General features: G+C 44.5%; 1 protein-coding gene across 1 annotated transcript; it reads left to right on the top strand.

The window, feature by feature from the left end:
* The first annotated feature begins 6,230 nt into the window (after positions 1–6,230).
* On the top strand, positions 6,231–16,444 carry LOC137095098 (NTPase KAP family P-loop domain-containing protein 1-like). Its single transcript, XM_067461338.1, has 5 exons — positions 6,231–6,361; positions 7,910–8,005; positions 10,786–10,917; positions 12,046–13,736; positions 15,639–16,444. The coding sequence occupies exons 2-5, from the start codon at positions 7,963–7,965 to the stop codon at positions 15,951–15,953; spliced, it is 2,181 nt and encodes a 726-aa protein (XP_067317439.1). The 5' UTR covers positions 6,231–6,361; positions 7,910–7,962; the 3' UTR covers positions 15,954–16,444.
* Positions 16,445–22,488: the final 6,044 nt, after the last annotated feature.

The following is a 22,488-nucleotide window of genomic DNA, read 5'->3' as shown; positions in this document are numbered from 1 at the left end:
GTGTTGCCTTCAGGCCTTGGGCTGAAATCTGCATTTTCCTTGGAAGCAACTTACCAAATGCTCACTTCAGTTCTTGGATGCAAAGAGAGACTCATGAAAGAAGGCTCATTCCATTATTCCTTCCTTGAGTCTCTTCTAAGTTCCTAAGATAAATATAGGGATTCAATTTACAGAAGGAAGGAGTCCTACATCTTCCCCCCATTCATAGTAGCTCGTTTCTGGAAAGGAATAGACTCCTATTGATGCATTCCACAATGGCTCATTTCTGGAATAGAATCCTAGAGTTTGAAGAGACCTTGTGGGCCATCCAGTCCAACCCTATTCTGCCAAGAAGCAGGAAAATTTAAAACACCCCTGACAGATGGCCACCCAGCCTCTGTGTAAAAGCCTCCAAAGAAGGAGCCTCCAGCACACACCAGAGCAGAGGGTTCCACTGCTGAACAGCTCTCTCTTGCAACCAGGAAGTTTTTCCTAATGTTCAGGTGGAATCTCCTTTCCTGTAGTTTGAAGCCATTGTTCCATTGCATCCTAGTCTCCAGGGCCGCAGAAAACAAGCTTGCTCCCTCCTCCCTATGACTTCCCCTCATCTCTTTATCCCTGGCCCTCATCATGTCTCCTCTCCGCCTTCTCTTCTGCAGGCTAAACATACCCAGCTCCTTCAGCTGCTCCTCATACGACCTGTTCTCCAGACCCTTGATAATTTGAGTAACCCTCCTCTGGACACATTTCAGCTTGTCGACATCTCCCTTCAAGTCCAGTGCCCAGAATTGGACACAGTGTGATTCCAAGCATGTTCTTACCAAGGCAGAATAGAGAATGGGTAGCAGGACTTCCCTGGACCTAGGCCAGTGGTTCTCAACCTGTGGGTCCCCAGATGTTTTGGCCTTCAACTCCCAGAAATCCTAACAGCTGGTAAACTGGTTGGGATTTCTGGGAGTTGTAGGTCAAAACACCTGGGGACCCACAGGTTGAGAACCACTGATCTAGGCACCAGACTCCTATTGATACAGGCCAAAAGCCCATTGACGTTTTTTAGCTGCCACATCACATTGTTGGCTCATGTTCAATTTGCTGACAGCACTCCACTCCTCAGTTCTTTCCAGGATGAAGAGGAAGCATTGGGGAGAATCCCCCCCTTGGGTTCCTTCACTTAACCTATTACAGATACACCTCACCCTAGTTTTGCTTAGCCCACATTGGACTAATTTCCTTGCCGGAAGGTCATGGGGGACCTTGTCAAAGGAAGGCCTTCCTGAAATACAGATACGCTCCATCCACGGTGTTCCCTGCGTCTACTGACCTAGGGTAGACGTTGTTGCTTTCATCTTGGGTTCCACATTACAAAGCCAACGTGAATGCACCCATTAAATCGGCGGGGTGCATGTAGATATTGACTCACAATTCACTAGATGATTCAGTATGACTACTACAGTTGAGTCTATACATTGTTATTGCTGTTAATTTTATATTTCACTCTTTCCCCTCCAAGTCTGAGATTCGGGCCTGCAGTCATATTCAAATACATACCAAGCGTCAGCATTAAAAGGGAAACCTTGGATGTAGCCACTGAAAATATTCTAACTTAGCTTTTCAATAACCTACCACCCTACCTGCGTGACCGCATCTCCGTCTACGCACCCACACATTCACTTCGGTCATCTGGAGAGGCCCTACTCGTGATCCCGCCCGCGTCGCAAGCGCGCTTGGTGGGGACTCGAGACAGGGCCTTTTCTGTGGTGGCCCCCCGACTCTGGAACGCCCTCCCAAAAGATCTTAGACAGGCCCCTACACTGGCAGTCTTCAGAAAGAACTTGAAGACCTGGCTGTTCCGATGTGCCTTCTCAGATTAGGAACCTCCAATTCCAACTCCTAGAATGCACTTTAGTAGAACCAAGATCACTGCACACCGCACACTGCACTTACTTTATAATCCTACATACCTCCTGCCACATCAGCACTTTTAATCTTGTACCCATTACTCTGGCCTGGTTTTATAGTGTCTCGATGTATTGTTATTGTTGTTGTTTATTCTGCTTAACGGTTTTTAATTTGCTTTCGGTATTGTATTGTTGTATTGTGTTTTGAGGCCTTGCCCAATGTAAGCCACATCGAGTCCTTCGGGAGATGCTAGCGGGGTACAAATAAAGTTATAATAATAATAAAGCAGTAAAAAGGAGTCTGCGCTTTCCTTCTTCCCTTCCTTCCTTCCTTCCTTCCTTCCTTCCTTCCTCTTTCCTTCCTTCCTTATCTTTCTTCCATCCTTCTTGTCATCCTTATCTTCCTTTCTTATCTTCCTTTATCTTCCTTCTTTCCTTCCTTCCTATCATCCTTATCTTCCTTTCTTATCTTCCTTTATCTTCCTTCTTTCCTTCCTTCCTATCATCCTTATCTTCCTTTCTTATCTTCCTTTATCTTCCTTCTTTCCTTCCCTCCTATATCCCTATCTTCCTTCCTTCCTTCCTCCTTTCCTTTCCTTTCCTTTCTTCCTTTTTCATTCATTTCCCTCCTTCCCTTCTTCCCTCCTTTCCCTTCCTTCCTTCCTTCCCTCCCTCCTATATCCCTATCTTCCTTCCTTCCTTCCTCCTTTCCTTTCCTTTCCTTTCTTCCTTTTTCATTCATTTCCCTCCTTCCCTTCTTCCCTCCTTTCCCTTCCTTCCTTCCTTCCCTCCCTCCTATATCCCTATCTTCCTTCCTTCCTTCCTTCCTTCCTTCCTTCCTTCCTTCCTTCCTTTCCCTCCTTCATACCTATCACCTTTTCCCTTTGTCTTCCTCCATCTTGCCTTTTCTCGGAAGTCACCATAACTAATCCTTTGTATCTATATACTTCCACATATATACGGTATATATTTTAGGGAGGGAGTTCCTGAAGTGGAGAGTGGTCATGGAGAAGACCCTCACTCTTTCTCATTCCCACCAGCCGCACCTGAGACAGGGGTGGGACCGAGAGGAGGGCCCCTCAGCCAACTGCAGCACTTGCGTTGGTTTGTATACGGCAGTGCGGTCTTTCAAATAGTCTGGACTTTCAAACTGTTTAGGGCTTTATAAGTTACTAGCTTTCCCCTGCCAAACGTTGCTGTGGCCCAGTCTGTTAATCTGGAAAATAAAGTAATGAGAAAGTGTTGATTTCGAATATATGTATGCTTGTGAGTAAGCAGTATTTCTTGCTGTTTCTTTGTCAGTGTTGATGTGGAGAGTGTCTGGTTTGCCCACCCTGGAACATGCAACATATCATTGTCCTTCTGTAAGGGTCCCTTTCATATCTATGATACTATATCTCTGTGTGTGTGAATCATATCGATCTATCTATATCTGTGGCTGGATGGCTCTTTGTCAGGAAGGCTTTGTTTATGTTTTCTTGCCCTGGTGAAGGGAATTGGACTGAATGGCCTTAAGTATTTTCTGTTGGTCATGAGGGTTCTGTGTGGGAAGTTTGCCCCAATTCTGTTGTTCGTAGGGTTCAGAATGCTCTTTGATTGTAGGTGAACTCTGAATCCCAGTGACTACAACTCCCACATGTCAAGGTCTATTTTCCCCAAACTCCATCTGTGTTCATATTTCAGCGTACTGAGTGCTTGTGCCAAGTTTGGTCCAGATCCGTCATTGTTTGAGTCCACAGTGCTCTCTGGATGTAGGTGAACTACAACTCCCAAAGTCAAGGTCAATGCCCACCAAACCCTTCCAGTATTTTCTGTTGGTCAAGGGAGTCCTGTGTGGGAAGTTTGGTTCAATTCCATCACTGATGGAGTTCAGAATGTTCTTTTATTTTAGGTGAACTATAAATCCCAGCAACTACAACTCCCAAATGACAAAATCATAATGCTTTGAGTGATGGTCACTCCTTGTGTTGTGAGATGTTTTGTTGCCAAATTTGGTGTGATTTCGTTCATTGGTTCTTTTTTTAAAGGTACTCATTACTCATAGAGTATTTATATATATATAGATAACCAGCACTTTGTATTTTGCCTCAAACCAAATCGGCAGCCAGTGGAGCTGCTGTAATATAGGAGCTGTACGCTCCCTGTGCGGAGCTCAGTTTAGTAATCTGGCTGCCGATCTCTGAACCAGTTGAAGCTTCTCAACTTTCTTCAAATGCCGTCCCACATAAAGAGCATTGTAGTAGTTCAAACAAATGTGACCAAGGCATGGACTACCGTGGCCAAGTACAGGCACAGATGGCGCACAAGTTTTAATTGTGCAAAGGTTCTCCTGGCCAACGCTGACACCTGGGATTCCAAGGTCAGTGATGAGTCCAGGATGACCCCCAGACTACGAACCTGCATCTTCAGAGGGATTGCACATTTGCAGCCCATTTAACACAGGCTGTAATCCCACACCATATGCCAGCAAATATGGAAAACACAAGAATGTCCATCAGACTAGAAAAAATCAACTTATATCCCCATACCAAAAAAGGGAAATGTGAAAGACTGCTCAAACTTCCGTACAGTGGCCCTTATTTCTCATGCCTGTAAGGAAATGCTCAAGATCCTGCAAGGAAGACTCCAGCAATACATGGAGCGAGAGTTGCCAGATGTTCAAGCTGGGTTTAGAAGAGGCAGAGGAACGAGAGACCAGATTGCCCATATCCGGATGCTGGATAATGGAGAAAGGCAGGGAGTTTCAGAAAAACATCTATTTCTGCTTCATTGACTACTCTAAAGCCTTTGACTGCGTGGATCATCATAAATGGTGGCAAGTTTTTGGTGGGATGGGCATCCCAAGCCCCCTTCCCTCTCTCCTGAGGAATCTGTACAAGGACCAAGTAGCAACAGTCAGAACTGACCACGGAACAACAGACGGGTTCAAGATTGGGAAAGGCGTATGGCAAGGCTGCATCCTCTCACCCAACCTTTTTAACTTGTATGCAGAACACATCATGCGAGGATGTGCGGGGCTTCATGAATGCAAAGCTGGGGTGAAAATTGCTGGAAGAAACATTAACAACCTCAGATATGCAGATGACACCACTCTGATGACCGAAAGCGAGGAGGAGCTGAGGAGCCTTCTAATCAAGGTGAAAGAAGAAAGCGCAAAAGCCGGGTTGCAGCTAAACATAAAAAAAACCAAGATTATGGCAACAAGAATGATTGACAACTGGAAAATAGAGGGAGAAAACGTGGAGGCCGTGACAGACTTTGTATTTCTAGGTGCAAAGATTACTGCAGATGCAGACTGTGGCCAGGAAATCAGAAGACGCTTCCTTCTTGGGAGGAGAGCAATGTCCAGTCTCGATAAAATAGTGAAGAGTAGAGACATCAGACTGGCAACCAAGATCCATTGCCTAGTCAAAGCCATGGTCTTCCCTGTAGTCACCTACGGATGTGAGAGCGGGACCTTAGGGAAGGCTGAGCGAAGGAAGATCGATGCTTTTGAGCTGTGGTGTTGGAGGAAAGTTCTGAGAGTGCCTTGGACTGCGAGAAGATCCAACCAGTCCATCCTCCAGGAAATAAAGCCCGGCTGCTTATTGGAGGGAAGGATACTAGAAAAAAAGTTGAATTACTTTGGCCACATCATGAGGAGACAGCAAAGCCTAGAGAAGACAATGATGCTGGGGAAAGTGGAAGGCAAAAGGAAGAGGGGCCGACCAAGGGCAAGATGGATGGAAGGCATCCTTAAAGCGACTGGACTGACCTTGAAGGAGCTGGGGGTGGTGACGGCCGACAGGGAGCTCTGGCGTGGGCTGGTCCATGAGGTCACGAAGAGTCGGAGACGACCGAAAGAATGAACAACAACAAGAATCCCACACCCTGATCCTCCTTCCAAATGACCAGGAGTACCTCTGTTTTGTCTGGATTTACCTTCAATTTATTGGCTCTCATCCAGAAGAGCCAGCCCAGAAGGATACCATGGTTGATGGTATTGAAAGCTGGAGAGGTGCAGGAGAACTAGCAGGGACACACTCCCCCTATCTAGTTCTCTTTCTAGATCATCAAGGCAATCAATGCCATCTCTGTCCCAAAGCCAGGCCTGAAACCAGATTGGGATGGATCCAGATAATCAGTTTCACCCAAGAATCCTTCACTCCTGGAAGGGTTCTTATCATGGGAAAAGGTGTCTCCACTGAAGTTGTGTCACCAATTCTTGTTTCCACAACAAGTCAAACTTTTCCCAAATCCAATTCTCACAGGGACCTGCCAAATTCCACAGGTCTTGATAATCTCTCTTAGGATCTACTCTGCGCCTATAAAGGCACAAACTCCCTGGGAGTTGGCCAGATTGTTTGTGGCACCTGTCTACTTCTGTATTCCAAAGAAAGCAAGGAAAGGAGAAGGGAAAGAGAGGCCCTTACCTGGCGAGGAAGAGGGCAACGTTCCTTAGGAGAGAAAGAGAGACCAGAGGAAGGCAATCCAGGTTCTTGCACGTAAGTAGACCTCCAGTCCTTGGAAAAACTGATTTAAAGCATTTTAAGGGTGTTTTTGCCTGATATCAAGGGAAAATTTTAAGAATACAGTAGAGTCTTGCTTATCCAACATAAACGGGCTGGCAGAACATTGGCTAAGCAAAAATGTTGGATAATTAAGGAGGGATTAAGGAAAAGCCTATTAAACATCAAATTATGTTATGATTTTACAAATTAAGCACCAAACCATCATGTTTTACAACAAATCAACAAAAAAAGCAGTTCAAATACATAGTAAGGTTATGTAGTAATTACTGTATTTATGAATTTAGCACCAAAACAGATAAGCGTTCTTTCTTTCTTTCTCCCAACCTGGACATTATTCTGGGCAAGAGGCAGACTGCGTTGGTTAATACAGGAAGTTGGATGAGTGAAAGTTGGATAAGCGAAACTCTACTGTACTACTCATAACAATAACATGAAAATTCCTACCTTTCCCCCTCACCTTCCTACTATACATTGTGGGAAAAATATTAATAAAATAATTATAATGAGTGATCATGTCTGCTATGGATTCATCTTGTTGTGTTTCAAATAATAATAATAATAATAATAATAATAATAATAATACCTATGGAAACCCTATTATGGGAATTTTCTTGGCAGGATGTTTTCTTTTCCTCCTCTGAGGCTAAGAGAGTGTGACTTGCCTAAGGGCACCCATGTGTGATTAATGTATGTTTTATAGGAATGTGTATGTTGTACAGAACTGCCTGTATGTGTATGTGTGTTTGTAGAATTTTTTATAGTACTTTTGTGTTTTCGACTGTATAACTCTTAGTGAAGGAGGCATGGACGTGGCATCTTTCCCCAGGGGATTGCTTCTTGCCCTCCTTTAGGAAACTGGAACTCCCAAGGACCAGAACACAACAGATAACTCGGAATGGTATTTATTGTTCACAATGAGTTATCTTTCTTAGGCATAAAGTTGATGTTTCAACAGGGATAAAGAAAATATACATTACAAACTCTGAAATCCTGGGTCCAAGGAGTTTTGCAGCTGAGAAGCTTTTCCAAGTTCCCTCTTTCCCAATGGCTGTAAATGCCTGAACACTCACAGCCCCAATCCAGATGGCCTATATTTGAAGGCACGAAGCCTTCCTCTGGTGCCACCAGTTTGAAGGCGCTTGGGTCTCCTCAATGGTGTCCAGGGCGATCTGGGCATGAAGTATGAGTCCCAAGGGTAAAAAATCTTAGAATTTGTGCTGAGAGGTAACTTAATCAAGTGCTTTAGAGCCAAGCCTCTTTCTCACGTCCATCTGATAGAAAGTTTGATGGTGGAACGGAAAAGGAAAGCACTGCCCTCCTCCAGGAAGAGGTGGAGCCAAACAATTGAGCTGAGGAAGTCCAATGCTCATACTTGGCCAATAAATCCATTTCCAAACCAACTGCTTCCGCAGCCATTGGTTTTAATTGGAGCTGCACAATGTTTCCTGCTTTGCATTCATGCACATATTTTAGATTGTGTGGTGGCTTGAGAATTCACTTTTCTCCTCCGTGTTTTGGTAGGAACAGCATCTGTGGACATTCAACCTTGGACAATTTTGTGGCTGACCACAACCATGCAAGATGAGGACAGAGAGATGTATAAAATACATGAAAAAGGTGAGAGATGTGAAGGATATGGTTAAAATGAGCAGCAGAAAAAAGTAGCATGTGGTGATGGAGAAAGAAGGTCCATTTCTGGTTGGAAGTTTGATGTAACTTTCCTGCGAGTTGTCTTAACTGATAAGCAACCAGTGAAATAACAATTTCAAGTTAAGCAGGACCCAAGCTTTATAGGTAATAAGTAGCACTTTGAATTGGGACCGAAAACTTATTGGCAGTCAATGGAGCTACTTTAGTTGGGGCATTGTGTGCTCCCTATACCTGGCTCCAGTTAGTAGCCTGGCTGCTGATCTTTGGACCAACCGCAGTTTCTAAGCCATCTTCAAAGGCAGCCCCACATAGAGTGCATTACAGCATTCCAATCTTGGTGTAACTAAGGCATGGGCCACCATGGCCAAGTCCAACTTCTTGTGGTACAATCGCAGCTGGCGCACAAGGTTTAAAAGTGTGAAGGCCCTCCCTGCCACCGCCGACACCTGAGCTTCAAGCATCAGGAGGATCCTCAGGCTGCGGACCTGCGTCCTCAGGGGGAGTGTAACCCCATCGAGCACAGGTTGCCATCTTATACCCCGATTGGCCTCACGACTGAGCAGAAGAACCCCTGTCTGCAGGCATGTAGGGGCTTCACCCCCCCCCCCCCCGAAATTCTCATGGTGGTTCGCAAAAAGGCCTTACTGGTGCATTATTTAAACTGTTATGTTTATTCATATCATGATCTGATCACCATACCCAATATATCCCATATGCATGGGGGTATTGGGGGTAATGATACAAAAGGTTTGCTAGGGTAAACCCTCTTTCACTCAGACTCAGCCCGCTCCCCCCGAAACCCCCCCTGAAATTTTTTTGCCCCCCCCCCCCCCCCCGAAACGAAATCCTGGCTACGGGCCTGCCTGTCTGGATTAAGCTTCAGTTTGTTAGTCCTCATCCAGTCCATCACAGCTGCCAAGCACCAGTCTAGGATCCAGGGAACTTCCTTAGATCCTTAGATCTCAGTGGAAAGGAATAATAGAGTTGTGTGTTATCTGCATACAGATGGCACCGAACTCCAAAACTCCAGCTTCTATTCTATACAGACCCCAGCCACACTCCTTTCATACATTTTCATTCAAACCACACATCTTTTATTCAACATACTTCTGCCAGGCAGAATCAAAACCTTCCTGACAGACAGGTATCCAGGCTCCGCCAAAAAACCTCCAGAAAAGGACATTCCATTGGACTCCAAGGTAGCATAGTCCACCATTGAATGGTTCTGATCATTAGTAAGTTCCTTCTAATATTTAGGTGAAATCTTATCCTGCAGTTTGAATCCATTGTCTCGTAGAATCATAGAATCATAGTGTTGGAAGAGACCTCCTGGGCCATCCAGTCCAACCCCATTCTGCCAAGAAGCAGGAAAATTGCATTCAAAGCACCCCCGACAGATGGCCATCCAACCTCTGTTTAAAGCTTACAAAGAAGGAGCTTCCACCACACTTTTATAGTCTAAATTCCATATCACTATTGATGCAGCCTAGAATCGCATTGGCTTTTGGAGCTGCCACGTCACACTCTTGACTCATGTTCAACTTCTGGTCTACGAAGACACCTAGATCTTGAAAACATGGACCGTTTTCAAGCCAGGATTCACCCATCCTATTCCCTCATTATTGCTGCTTCCTGCAGCATAAAGCTGGAGTTGCAATAGCAATTCTGCTGCTCGATGTATCATTGAAGGTTTTAATGGCCAGAATCAATGGGTTGCTGAGAGGTTTTCAGGCTGTGTGGCCATGTTCCAGCAGCATTCACTCCTTACGTTTTGCTTGCATCTCTGGCTAATGGCATCTTCAGAGGTTCTGTTGGAGATAAGGCAAGTGGAATGTATATATATCTTTGGAATAATGTCCAGGGTGGAAGAAAGAACCCTTGTTTATTTGTTTTATTTTGTATCAAAAGCATTGAATAAATTAGTATAAAACTGATAAAAATACAAGGAGCACAGGTGGCTAAATATCTTTTGACCAAAAACGGGCAGTAGCAACGGCATTGTTCTTAGCCTCCAACAATTCTTCCTCTGTACATGGAGCAGGGCATAGTGGACAAGCATACAGATGTGGAGTTGTCTGTTCTGCTCCACAGTCACATGAGTTGTGGGATTCTTTTAGGTAGTGCCATTTTGCCAGGTTGTCTTTTGTTCAACCAACACCACTTCTGAGTCTGTTCAGGGACGTCCACGTTGCCCATTCTTGGTTTGCCCCTGGAGGAAGACTTTCCCTCATGAGGAGCCATCCAGTTGGGATTTCCTGGTCTAGCTGCCCAGAGAGATACCCTTGCTGTTGCTGGGGGGATGCCAAGAGGAGTGGTAGTTCTCATAAAGCTTTTCCTTGATTTGAGTCTATTGGGAGGAGGCAGGTAGCCATGTAGTGGGTGGCTTTCGCAGTGTTCAACCTTATTTCTCTCACATTTAGCCTCACTTCCAACAGAACCTCTGAAGATGCCATTAGTCTCAGGTGCAATCTAAACATCAGGAGAGAATGCTGCTGGAACATGGCCATACAGCCTGAAAAACTCACAGCAACCTAGTCCTGTTGTTATTCTTGCCATCGAAAGATCAAACCGATCCTATTCCTCCAAAGGGGACACGATGAAGGATGTTATTCAGTTACCAGCATTCACCTGTAACCCTCCAACTGTACTGGTTTGGCAGGGACAGTCCCAGTTAATCCTCTGTCATTCCACTTTCTCAGCTGCTTTTAAAATAACCTTAATTTTTTGTTTTGTCATTTCTGCTGCAGTATGCAAGGCACACGAGGATCGCTTCTGCAAATCCTTAGCCAAGGCTCTCCGTGATGTTGAGCCGCCAAAGACGATTGGGCTTTACGTACCATTGGGATACTGTAAAAAAGAATTATTGAACAACGTTGAGAGTGAGTGCAGTTCTTTTTTTGTGAAGACTCATGGAAGGAAGTGCTTTTGTACACACTCATACACCGGCGTTTACACTTTACATTCTGCACAGGATTTTGCACAATTCTTCTGCATTAAGAGAAATGAGTCAAAGGTGGCAAAGAATCGCTCCCAATTTGTCTCAAAATGACTGGCAACCCTTTATTCTTGTTGTGTTTATTTTGTTTGGATCCAGCCTATCCACTCCTGAATAATAGGAGTGTTTTCAAAACTGTGATGCAGTAGATAAACATCATGGCACATCCTCTGAGTTAACCTCATTGGATTCCATTTGCATTTTCTATTTTTCTGCTACAAAAGCGCTCAGGGTGAGGAATGCACATCATTAAAATGTAAGAAGCAATAAGACGCAGGTTCAAATTTCCACCTGGGCATGGAATCCCACTGTAGGCTAGTCACACTATCTCAGCCTCAAAGAAAGGCAAGAGCAAACTCCCTCGGAAGAAATTAGGCCAAGAAACCCTTGTGATAGTTTTATCATTTGAAACGCCTTGAAGGCACACACGACAAAAAAAAACCAAAACAAAACAAAAACACAACAACAACAACAAAACAATGTGTTGTCTAAAGTTTTCATGGACAGAATCCCTAGGTTGCTGTGAGTTTTCCGGGCTGTATGGCCATGTTCCAGCACCATTCTCTCCTAATGTTTCGCCTGCATCTGTGGCTAATGGCATCCTCAGAGGTTCTGTTGCTAGTGAAGCAAGTGGGGTGTATATATATCTGTGGAATTATGTCCAGGGTGGGAGAAAGAACCCTTGTCTGTTTAGAGCAAGTGTGAATGTTGCAATTAGGTTACTCGATAGTATTCAATTGCAACATGCACACTTGCTTTTAACAGACAAGGGTTCTTTCTCCCACTGTGGACATTATTCCACAATAATATATATACACTCCACATGCCTCCCTGCCAACAGACCTCTGAAGACGCCTCTCAGCCACAGATACAGGTGAAACATCAGGAGATAATGCTGCTGGAACATGGCCATACAGCCTGGAAAACTCACAGCACCCCCCCCCCCAAACAAACAAATAAACAAAAGGCCTCTACATAATCTGTGACCTAAAGCTCTTTCTTTCCACTTCAGAATACATGAAAGATGAGAAACAGAGCAGTTGCTGGAAGAATGAACAGAGAGGTGACTCGAAGAATGGACAGCTGACTTTTTGGAAGCTGGTTACTGCCATATTCAGAATGATCTTCTACTCTCATTTCCAAACATTAGAATCGAAAGACGTTCATAACATCTTTATTCATTTTAGTGCCTGGCAATACGCTGGAACCGATCACGTCTGGGCGGGCTTCATTACCGCCTTGTGTGATGGCATCGAGAAATATTTTGGTCGAGTCCCTATGAGTGTCTATCGGATCATGGAACCGAACAAAGGCGAGAATTGGAGCTGCAGGAAATACTTCTGTGTACCCTTATTTGTTGCAATCCTTCTGATTTGCGGAGTGGTTGCTGGACTTGTCACCGTCATCTGCCTTTACAGCGTCCCACTTGGCACCTTTATTGGACTCATCATCTTGTTGAGTGAGGTTATCATGGGCTCAGTGCTTATAGCCCCAGTATATTCAACAGTCAAGAAGGTCTGCTTTTTGGTCAGGGATGCAATATTCACCCAAAAGACCCAGCTGGTGATGAAGATGAACCGGACAGATGTCAGCGCCCAGCTGGGCTTTATGGGCAAAGTCAAGAAGGAAGTCAAGACCATCGTCAGTTATCTCCAGTTCATGGAGACCGTCCAGAAGAAGAGGTTCAGAGTAGTTCTGAAGATCACCAGCTTGGACCAATGTACCCCTGATAAAGTGATGAGCGTCCTTGAGGCGATGAACCTCCTCCTCTCCGGCTCCGATTCCCCATTCATCTCCATCTTGGTGGCCGACCTGAATGTGATCATGGAATGTGTGGAGAGCAGAAGCTACGTGGCCAACAACGGCTACATGGTCCTCAGCCGCATGATCAACCTGCCCTTTTCCATCCCTAAGATATATTACTACAACAAAATTAAGCTCAGGAAAAATGTGAAGCATGCGAAAGAGCAGAACTGGCCTAAGGCCCTTAATGAGCCAGAGCTATGCGGTTGCTTTAAATCTGCTGATCAGAAGCTGTGTGGCACATGCGGAGATGACAGCCAGGTGCCTTTGGTGGTCATCCCTCCTACTACGAAGGAAGAAGAAGAAAAGTTGATCCGCAACGCCATTGACTACCTGGGTGAAAACATGAACGAGTACGTGATCAGCAACAAGTGGCAAAGGCTCAAGTACACCATTGTGGTCATGGCCAGGTTCATGGTGAAGACGTTTTATCCACACAAGTTTAATCCGCAAAAGGTGGCATCCTGGGTGGTCCTTGCCAACCAGTGGCCCTGCCGACTAAGCTGGATCTTGCAGTGCATTGAGGACGACAAGCAAATGGGAGCTTTCTCTGAGGAGCAAGAAAGGAAAGATACTACACTGTTGAAGGTGTATGAGGTGTACATGGAAGAATTTGATTTTTTAAAAGACAAACTGAAGAAGCAGTTGGAGCTGGATGGGGACCCGGAGGTTTTCCAGAACTTCCTTAAAAAAGAGTTTGAGGAGAAAAACTCCAAATCTTCCATGTTCCTGGTGGAGGATGTCGAATTCTTCCTGCCCTGCACAGTTAATCTGGATTCTTCCTTGAAGAGGTGCATGGAGCTCGAGCGAGGCAACCGCAACCTTAATTGGACCAAGGACATTGAAGGGCTTTCTAAAAGCAAACTCTTGGAGATGTCAGAAGAGGACATCTGTGAGAAGGTAAGAGACTAGGAACAATATATGCTTAGGGACCATGAAGCCATCTAGTCCAACCAACAGCAATGCATTCCTGAAAAGTATCCACCACACTTCTGTCACGGGCGTAGAAGAGGAAAGAGTACTACACACACAACACCCGTGCTAGGTAGGCACATGAATTCCTCCTCCCATGGCCTCTTCCAGTTGTGCAATGGGACGGTCTCCAAGCAATCAGTTATTTATTTATTTACTTGTATTTGTATTTACTTTCTCAGCCCGCAGGCGACTCAAGGCGATTTACAGGGCAACAATTTGATGATCACAATACCACTTTTACAATTAAAACATTAATATATAATACTAGCTTGAGTACCCGGCGGTGCCCGGGTTATTTGAAAAAGGCATTGTTTACCTTGAGGTGTTTGATAATATCATTTAGTTAATTAGTAACAGTATTTATTAGAAAAATGCCAGTTTTTGATTTGATTTTTTAATGAATGCTCCCATTAGAAAATGCATAAGGACGTGGGTGAACTACAATTCCCAGAATCATGGATCGATCCTCCCCAAACCAGGCCAGTATATAGTTGGCCATGTTGGGGTGTGTGCCAAGTTTAGTCCAGATCTGTCGTGGGCTGGTCCCATATGCCAAGGACAATCCAGATCCATTTTCGAATGGGGTCTTGATGCAAGGTGAACTACAACTTCCATCCTGTTGAGTCAGGTCCCAAAACACCTCCAGTCTGTTCAGTTGCCGATAAATTCATCTGTGTTTGCTGTGTGCCATAGGAAAGGGTAGGAAGGGGTTAAGATACAGGCAGTGGGCGGGGACATACAAATTCCACACAAGGAACCCTGGGATGTCTGCCTGTGGTGGAGGAAACACGTCAAATCTAGGATGTATTTTTCCCCAAATGAAAGCATCCCTTGAGTGGAGGGTCGTATGGTTTGGGGAGGACATTGGCAGTGTTTGGCTGCATGTTCATGGCACTCACTATAACCTGCAATGTGAGTTGAGGGAGTGCCTTTGGAGTCTTCTCAGCACTTGGAACTATAGCCTGTTTGTAGAGTCCAGAGGCTGTTTGTGTAAGTGGATGTCTCCGTCACATACACAAATACACATTTTTCACTTTTATTATGTGTATGGATAGATAGATAAAACCACAAGGAATCAATAAAAACATAAATCATTAGCATCTCCTTGTTAAAACAGTGTCCAGTCCCATTGTCTAGTTCAGTGTTTCTCAACCTGTGGGTCCCCAGGTGTTTTGGCCTACAACTCCCAGAAATCCCAGCCACTTTACCAGCTGTTAGGATTTCTGGGAGTTGAAGGCCAAAACATCTGGGGAGCCGCAGGTTGAGAGCCACTGGGATAGTTAGTTCCAATCTCCACAACGCTGCAGAGTCTTGGTCACAGTTAGCAGAGATTTTATAATAGCCTCTGACCTTGTATTGTAGCTCACCAGCTCTGGCTTTCATCCAAACTCCTTTGGAAGTTTATTCTTCAGTCATTGCTACATACAACTATTTACAGGTCTGCTATCAGTATACAGAGATACCCACAAACACAGGAAGACATTCACAGGACAAGGATGGCAAAGGATTACAGATGCAGAGAGATCCATGGCAAAGAATCTAAGATGGCAGACAGCAAGTACATGGCAAAGAGGAAGTTCACATATATGCCAGGGATCACAGGATATGACTCAGCTGTCCCTCTAGGATCACATCTTTACTCTCTTAACTGTTTCAGTGGGCTGTGCCGTGAATACATGTCCATTAGAATGGTATTTTTCACACACTGGGGCTACATGCAATGCATTCCTATCTAATGTATCAGTCTCAGAACTTGGTTTCAAACTGTTGATGTGCAGTGTTTGCAGCTGTCAAAATCCCCTCTCTTCCTTTGCTTTTCTTTTATAGATGGACAAGCTTCATCTGAAAAATGCCCAGGAATACAAAGACCGGTTGAGAAAGCATCACTTGAATGGTCGGGCACTAGTGTACGGCAAACAACAGGATATCAATATGGCCCTTGCCATGAGTCTTGGGGATTGGATGGTCTTCCGCGCGCATTTTCTTGAGACGGTCCCTGCAGAGGGTTTACACCATTCCATATTCCCATTCTATTACTTTGCTAATGAAAAACGGGTTGACTTGCAGACGAGCCCACCTCTTAAGGAAGAAGGTGGTCCTTCTCCAAGCAAACTATCCAACAATAAGACTTTCGAAAGCTGATTCCCCTCCACATAAACTGGACGATTCCAATTGCCCAAAACAAATTGTGGGGGAACTAGCACCTGATATAGATCAGAACAGTTCAAGAAATGTAACGAAATAAGAACTTTAACAGATTGAGGTCAGGAATTTTCTGTCCCCAGATGATTAAAGAAGAACTCCTGGACTGGGTTGTTGTAGGTTTTTTCGGGCTATATGGCCATGGTCTAGAGGCATTCTCTCCTGACGTTTCGCCTGCATCTATGGCAAGCATCCTCAGAGGTAGTGAGGTCTGTTGGAACTAGGCAAATCTAATTACCTCTCAACATCTAATTACCTCTCAACAAAAGTTTGACCCAGGCACAGTCAAGCCATTGTATGCTAATCAAGGTGGTCAGTTGAAACATTCACACCTAACCCCAGCAGAGAAGAGTCCTTTGTCTCATCTTGGTCATTCCACAGATATATAAACCCTTTTGCCTAGTTCCAACAGACCTCACTACCTCTGAGGATGCTTGACATAGATGCAGGCGAAATGTCAGGAGAGAATGCCTCTAGACCATGGCCATATAGCCCGAAAAAACCTACAACAACCCAGTGATTCTGGCCATGAAAGCCTTGGACAACTCCTGGACTGCTTATCTACCCCTCTTTTAAGTATCAGAAGGCCCCAGATTGCTTGTCTCCATATTGTTTGCATAAAAGTGTTTTAATTGGTGGGTTAGTCAATCAGCACTTCTCTCAATTCATTAGTGATAGTGCAAGTGAGGTCTAATTTAGGCTAGGAACGTGGCTACGGAGGGTCCATACCTGGCGAGTGTTACGCTAAAGCCCGAAGTTCCGAATTGAAGAACACAGTCATCTCTCAGTTCAATTGGGGCAAACAGTTGAGTGAGTTTCAGTCCACGATATAAGATCTAGAGCGGAAACCGCCTGCTGATCTGTACATGTACTCAGTGGACTTTGATGGCCACCTTTGTCTAGGGCAGTGGTTCTCAACCTGTGGGTCCCCAGGGGTTTTGACCTACAACTTCTATCCAGTTTACCAACTGTTAGAATTTCTGGGAGTTGGAGGCCAAAACATCTGGAGACCCACAGGTTGAGATCCACTAGTCTAGGGATCTCACCCAGCCCCAGATGTCCAGTAAATTCCTCAGCGGGGTCAGCAAGGAGGCAATGACCCTTGTGGCTTGCTTAGAAATCATATAATTAAAATAGATTAGATATAGATATATAAGGGTAAAGCAGGGAGCAAAAGATATAAAAGTATACAGAAGTTATTAGAAAAGGATATATTTCATTAAGGGATTGGGAAAGGATAGAGTCTTAGTATGAAATTCGCTGCTGCTGATCTGGCTTACACATGCACTGATACATACCACACACATCTGCGGATCTTTAGTAAAAAGATGTAAAATGACAAACAGGCTTTTGTGAGAGGGTTATGGCGGTTATGGCTGCTGGTCCGTCTGTCAGTGTGGATTTATGGCTGGGCTGTGGGAAAGGAAATTATTCTATTTCATGTAGGTGTCCTTGGCAAACTATAAATCATCAGAGTGGTTAAATCAAGTGAGGAGCATTCCTGATTGATGTTGGAAGATGTATTGATTTCTAGCATTTTCTCATATCAATTATCAGTCATTGTGTCCCTGCTGACAGGTATAAGGATAGGAGAACCATCACTTGAGGTAGGAAGCTGCCTTGCTCAACTTTTAGAAAAGTTACATTTTTTATTCCACTGACCTCAGCCCAAGAAGGACTGTCAGCCCAAGTCTGAAGAAGAGTTCAATAGCCAGGATCCTATGCTTATACCTTGCCAGTGGCGCAGTGGGTTAAACCCTTGTGCCGGCAGGACTGAAGACTGACAGGTTGCAGGTTCGAATCCGGGGAGAGCGCAGATGAGCTCCCTCTATCAGCTCCAGCTCCTCATGCGGGGACACAAGAGAAGCCTCCAACAAGGATGATAAAACATCAAAATATCCGTGCAATGTCCCATGGGCAACGTCCTTGCAGATGGCCAATTCTCTCACACCAGAAGCGACTTGCAGTTTCTCAAGTTGCTCCTGACACACACACACACAAACCTTGCCGTGTTTCTTTATGGTTGTTATGTATAGCCACATTGGCCAATGTGGTAACGTTATGCATGAATTAATATACTACTGATATTCATATGCATGTCCGAATAATATTGATATGACAAATGTTGTTTTAATTATATATGTGTATAATGGGAGTTAGAGTATATGGGAAAACCGCTTGTTAGCCGCTTTGAGTCTCCTTCGGGAAAGATAGAGCGGAGTATAAATAAATATAATAATAATAATAATAATAATAACAATAAGAAGAAGAAGAAGAAGAAGAAGAAGAAGAAGAAGAAGAAGAAGTAAACAATGGCAGAACAGAGAATAATAGATGATCTTATGACCTTGTTTAAATTAATTCCTGAGTTTCGTTAGTCAAATGATCCAAAGTATTTCTGATGCAAAAGATGGGGCATGTGATCACGTTTTTTATTACCTGACTAATGAAAGAAATGTGTATTGTCAAATGGGAAACTAGAGCGCGAAGTGTTGGAAATAGAGAAACTATAAATCCCGCGTTACCGGGATATTGTCACTTGTTCCTTATTTTTCTTAAATAAAGCTTTACTCCTTCAAAGTGTGCTTATTTTTTTTGAGTCAGAGAGGGACAGAGTCTGGCAGAGTCTGTTTCATACCCTTTCACCACTGTACCCCTGGTTTGCTCCTGATACAATCTATACACATAATAAGAGTGAAAAATGTGTATGTGGCGGAGACATCCACTTACACAAACAGCCTCCGGCCTCTACAAACAGGCTATAGTTCCAAGTGCTGAGAAGACTCCAAAGGTACTCCCTAAACTCACATTGCAGGTTATAGTGAGTGCCATGAACATGCAGCCAAACACTACCAATGTCCTCCCCAAACCCTACGACCCACCACCCAAGGGATGCTTTCATTTGGGGAAAATTACATCCTAGATTTGACGTGTTTCCTCCACCACAGGCAGGCATCCCAGGGTTCCTTGTGTGGAATTTGCATGACCCCGCCCACTGCCTGTATCTTAACCCCTTCCTACCCTTTCCTATGGCACACAGCAAACACAGACGAATTTATCGGTAACTGAACAGACTGGAGGTGTTTTGGGACCTGACTCAACAGGATGGAAGTTGTAGTTCACCTTGCATCAAGACCCCCTTCGGAGATGGATCTGGATTGTCCTTGGCATATGGGAGTTGTAGTTCACCCTTATCCAGAGAGCACTGAACCCAGCCCACGACAGATCTGGACTAAACTTGGCACACACCCCCAACATGGCCAACTACATACTGGCCTGGTTTGGGGAGGATCGATCCATGATTCTGGGAATTGTAGTTCACCCATGTCCTTATACATTTTCTAATGCGAGCATTCATTAAAAAATCAAATCAAAAACTGGCATTTTTCTAATAAATACTGTTACTAATTAACTAAATGATATTCTCAAACACCTCAAAATAAACAATGCCTTTTTCAAATAACCCGGGCACCGCCGGGTACTCAAGCTAGTAAATAAATAAAACCCACTGTCAGATGTGTCTGAGATGGGGATTCTTCATTCCTCAAAGCAGCAGGTGCAACGAAACGGAGCTTGTTGGAACCTGCGCTGGAATCAACCAAATCTCCACCTCCATCATTGATGATACTGAGGGCGGAATATAAATGTTTTAAATAAATCAGTGATCAGTATCATCAATGAAGAAGCGGAGATAGCAGGTTCCCGTATGCATCGAAACACCCCACCTAGCAACACTTCATTACATGGAAACCTTTCTGTCTCTGTGAGTATGGGTGGGCAATTTCAGGTTACATCCTGAATAGACTACTGCAAAGCACTCTACGTGAGGTTGCCTCTGAAGACTGCCCGAAAGTTGCAATTAGTCCAACGCTCGGCAGCCATGTTGCTCATGGGAGCTGGGTACAAGAAGCATTCAACTTCCTTGTTGTGCCAGCTCCACCAATTAGCTTCCGAACACAATTCAATGTGCTGGTTTTAACCTACAAAACCCTTTACAGTTCCGGCCCAGTTTACCTGTCCGAACGCATTCCCCCCTATAAACCATCAAGGGTATTAAGATCTTCCGGAGAGGTCCTGCTCTCAGTCCTGCCACCTTCACAGTCGCACTTGGAACAAACAAGAGACAGGGCCCTCTCTGTGGTGGCCCCCTGGCTATGGAACTCTCTCCCGAATGAGGTTAGCTCTGCCCCCTCCCTCCTGACCTTTAGGAAGCAAGTGAAATTCTGGCTTTGGAACCAGGCATTCACGGAGTGACGGCTGAGATCGGTAAAGATTAAAGTTATTGGATCACAATGTGGGGACTGAGTTGAACAATGTTTTAACTTAGTGAATGGCTTTTGTGCTGGTACGGCTGTACCAGGAGCTCCAACTTTATTTTCTTTCTGTTATCTGTTTGCAGTCATAGGGCAGGCCACTTGGCCATCATAATTAAACTTTGGTTCCGCCCCTTGTTCAGGGCTCTGGGAGGGAAAGGAGCCATTTTTTGGGCAGTCAAACATAAGGAAGCTGAACTATAAGACGTAGACCAGCTCGTCCCGTAGAAAAGCTTCTTTTCTCAAGAACATCTGGGGAAACAGAAACAGAAATTCCAGGGGAAAGGTCCCAAGGCTCTGGCTGAGAGCTCACAGCCATCAGGCTCACAGCAATCAGAGGGAAAACAGCCCTGAAGTTTTCAAAGAATTCTCAGAGGGAGGACAGCATTAGAGATTCACTGAACTCCAGCTGAAATATCTGCAAGCCTCGGCTGGTAGGTCTACTCGATACCCAGACGCATTTGGAATCGGTAGTAGGACCCACACCGATGAGGCATAGATAGTAAACAGCCTGGGAGAGGTTAAAAAGGGCTTTTTCTTACAGAGAAAGTACAGTTAATTAAAGATAGGTGCCAGTCCATTGAGGACTAGACTAAGAAAGCCTTGAAGTGTTGTTTGAACCATTGAAGATTTGTTGTTTGTCCCATAATAAAGACTTTGTTGCATCATTAAAGACTCTGAAGACCATCAATTCAGAAAAAATCCCTAAGAATTCTCTTTGAGGCCCCCTGGCTTCCCGCTGGGCTTAAAGTATACGTCCTATAGAAAAGACAGCTGTTACAGGCCCAGCGAGCAACAGAACAGCTTTATATGTATTTTATCTTACATGTATTTTAACTTACTGCTTTATATATATTCTTTTAAATTGTTTATTTACTGTTTAGCATTGATTTTTTTCTGTTAGCCGTGCTGAGTCCCTCCAAGGAGATAAAGAAGAACGGGATATAAAAGTCTTAAATAAATAATAATAAATAAATAAATTTCATATGTGTTTGAGTTCAAATCCTAACAAAAATGCATGCAATATCCAGGTGCTTTGAGTCTCGTTTAAGAGAGGAAAGTGGGATATGAAGAATAATAAAGATAACAACAACAACATCAACCTAAACCGCCCCAATCATTCTTGAAGGGGAAATTGTTTTTAGGGGAACAAATGCCAGGATCATAGACCTTGCTATGTTCCTTTATGGTTACTTTTTCCTGGGAAGTCAACACAATAATATTCTGTGATGCCTTCAGGTCTTGGGCTGAAATCTGCATTTTCCTTGGAAGCAACTTGAACAAATGCGCACTTCAGTTCTTGGATGCGAAGAGAGGCTCACGAAAGAAGGTTCCCTCCAGCATTCCTTCTTTGAGTCTCTTCTAAGATAAATATAGGGATTCAATTCACAGCTGCCAAATCTCCACCTCCCATAATTGATGATAGTGATCAACAGTTTGGAGAAGTTGAGATAGTAGATTCCCATATGCATTAAAACAAACAAACAAAAAAGCCAAAATACTTTGTTACATGGAAACCTTTCTGTGTGGGTGACAATAGGTAAGCAATTTCATACATGTTCGGGATCAAGTCCAAACAAAAAAAATGTAAAGTATTTAGCTGTAGTTCACCCGCATCCAGAGAGCACTGAACCCAGCCAACGACAGATCTGGACCAAACACGGTGATATCGAGCTCTTTTGTGGGGCTCTCCCAGTGGGGGAGATCCCTGAAGACCACTAAAGGGGTCTTTTGACCTCGGTGAGCAGCCAGCGAGAGCCAATCCAAAGTGCAAAAATATTAAAAATTAATCTCACCAGAGGCTGAAGAGGTTCAATGACCGAAGCGTTTATTTCTGCGATTCAGCTGAAAAGGATGCGATTGCAGTGATCATTCACATACAAGCATACATTTACAGAAGTTCCAGGCATTTTTATAGCGCACAGACAAAGGAAACATTTTCAAAAAAATCCCGCCCGCCCTCTGCCGGCGGGCTTCGCCCTGATTGGCTGGCCCCGGAACAGCTGGGAGGAGGCTTGGCTGTACGTCCCACCTCTTGACCAATCAGCGAGCGTTGCCGCCTCTAGGGGGCCAATCGGCGCCTTCCTAGCGCCTCCGAAGATGGTCCAATCAGCAGCCAGGAGGCGGGACGAAGTTTGACACTGCCGCGAGCACTGCCGCGG

This window comes from Anolis sagrei, chromosome Y (assembly GCF_037176765.1).
Source record: "Anolis sagrei isolate rAnoSag1 chromosome Y, rAnoSag1.mat, whole genome shotgun sequence".
In the NCBI taxonomy this organism is placed as follows: Eukaryota; Metazoa; Chordata; class Lepidosauria; order Squamata; family Dactyloidae; genus Anolis; species Anolis sagrei.
Note: the sequence above shows the minus strand (reverse complement) of the source record. Positions and strands in the feature narration are given on the sequence as shown.

Coding starts and splice junctions, on each gene's coding strand:
- LOC137095098 (XM_067461338.1), top strand. CDS start 7,963: ATGCAAGATGAGGACAGAGAGATGTATAAAATACATGAAAAAG. Junction 8,006..10,785: donor GTATAAAATACATGAAAAAG/GTGAGAGATGTG, acceptor TTTCTGCTGCAG/TATGCAAGGCACACGAGGAT. Junction 10,918..12,045: donor ATTATTGAACAACGTTGAGA/GTGAGTGCAGTT, acceptor TTTCCACTTCAG/AATACATGAAAGATGAGAAA.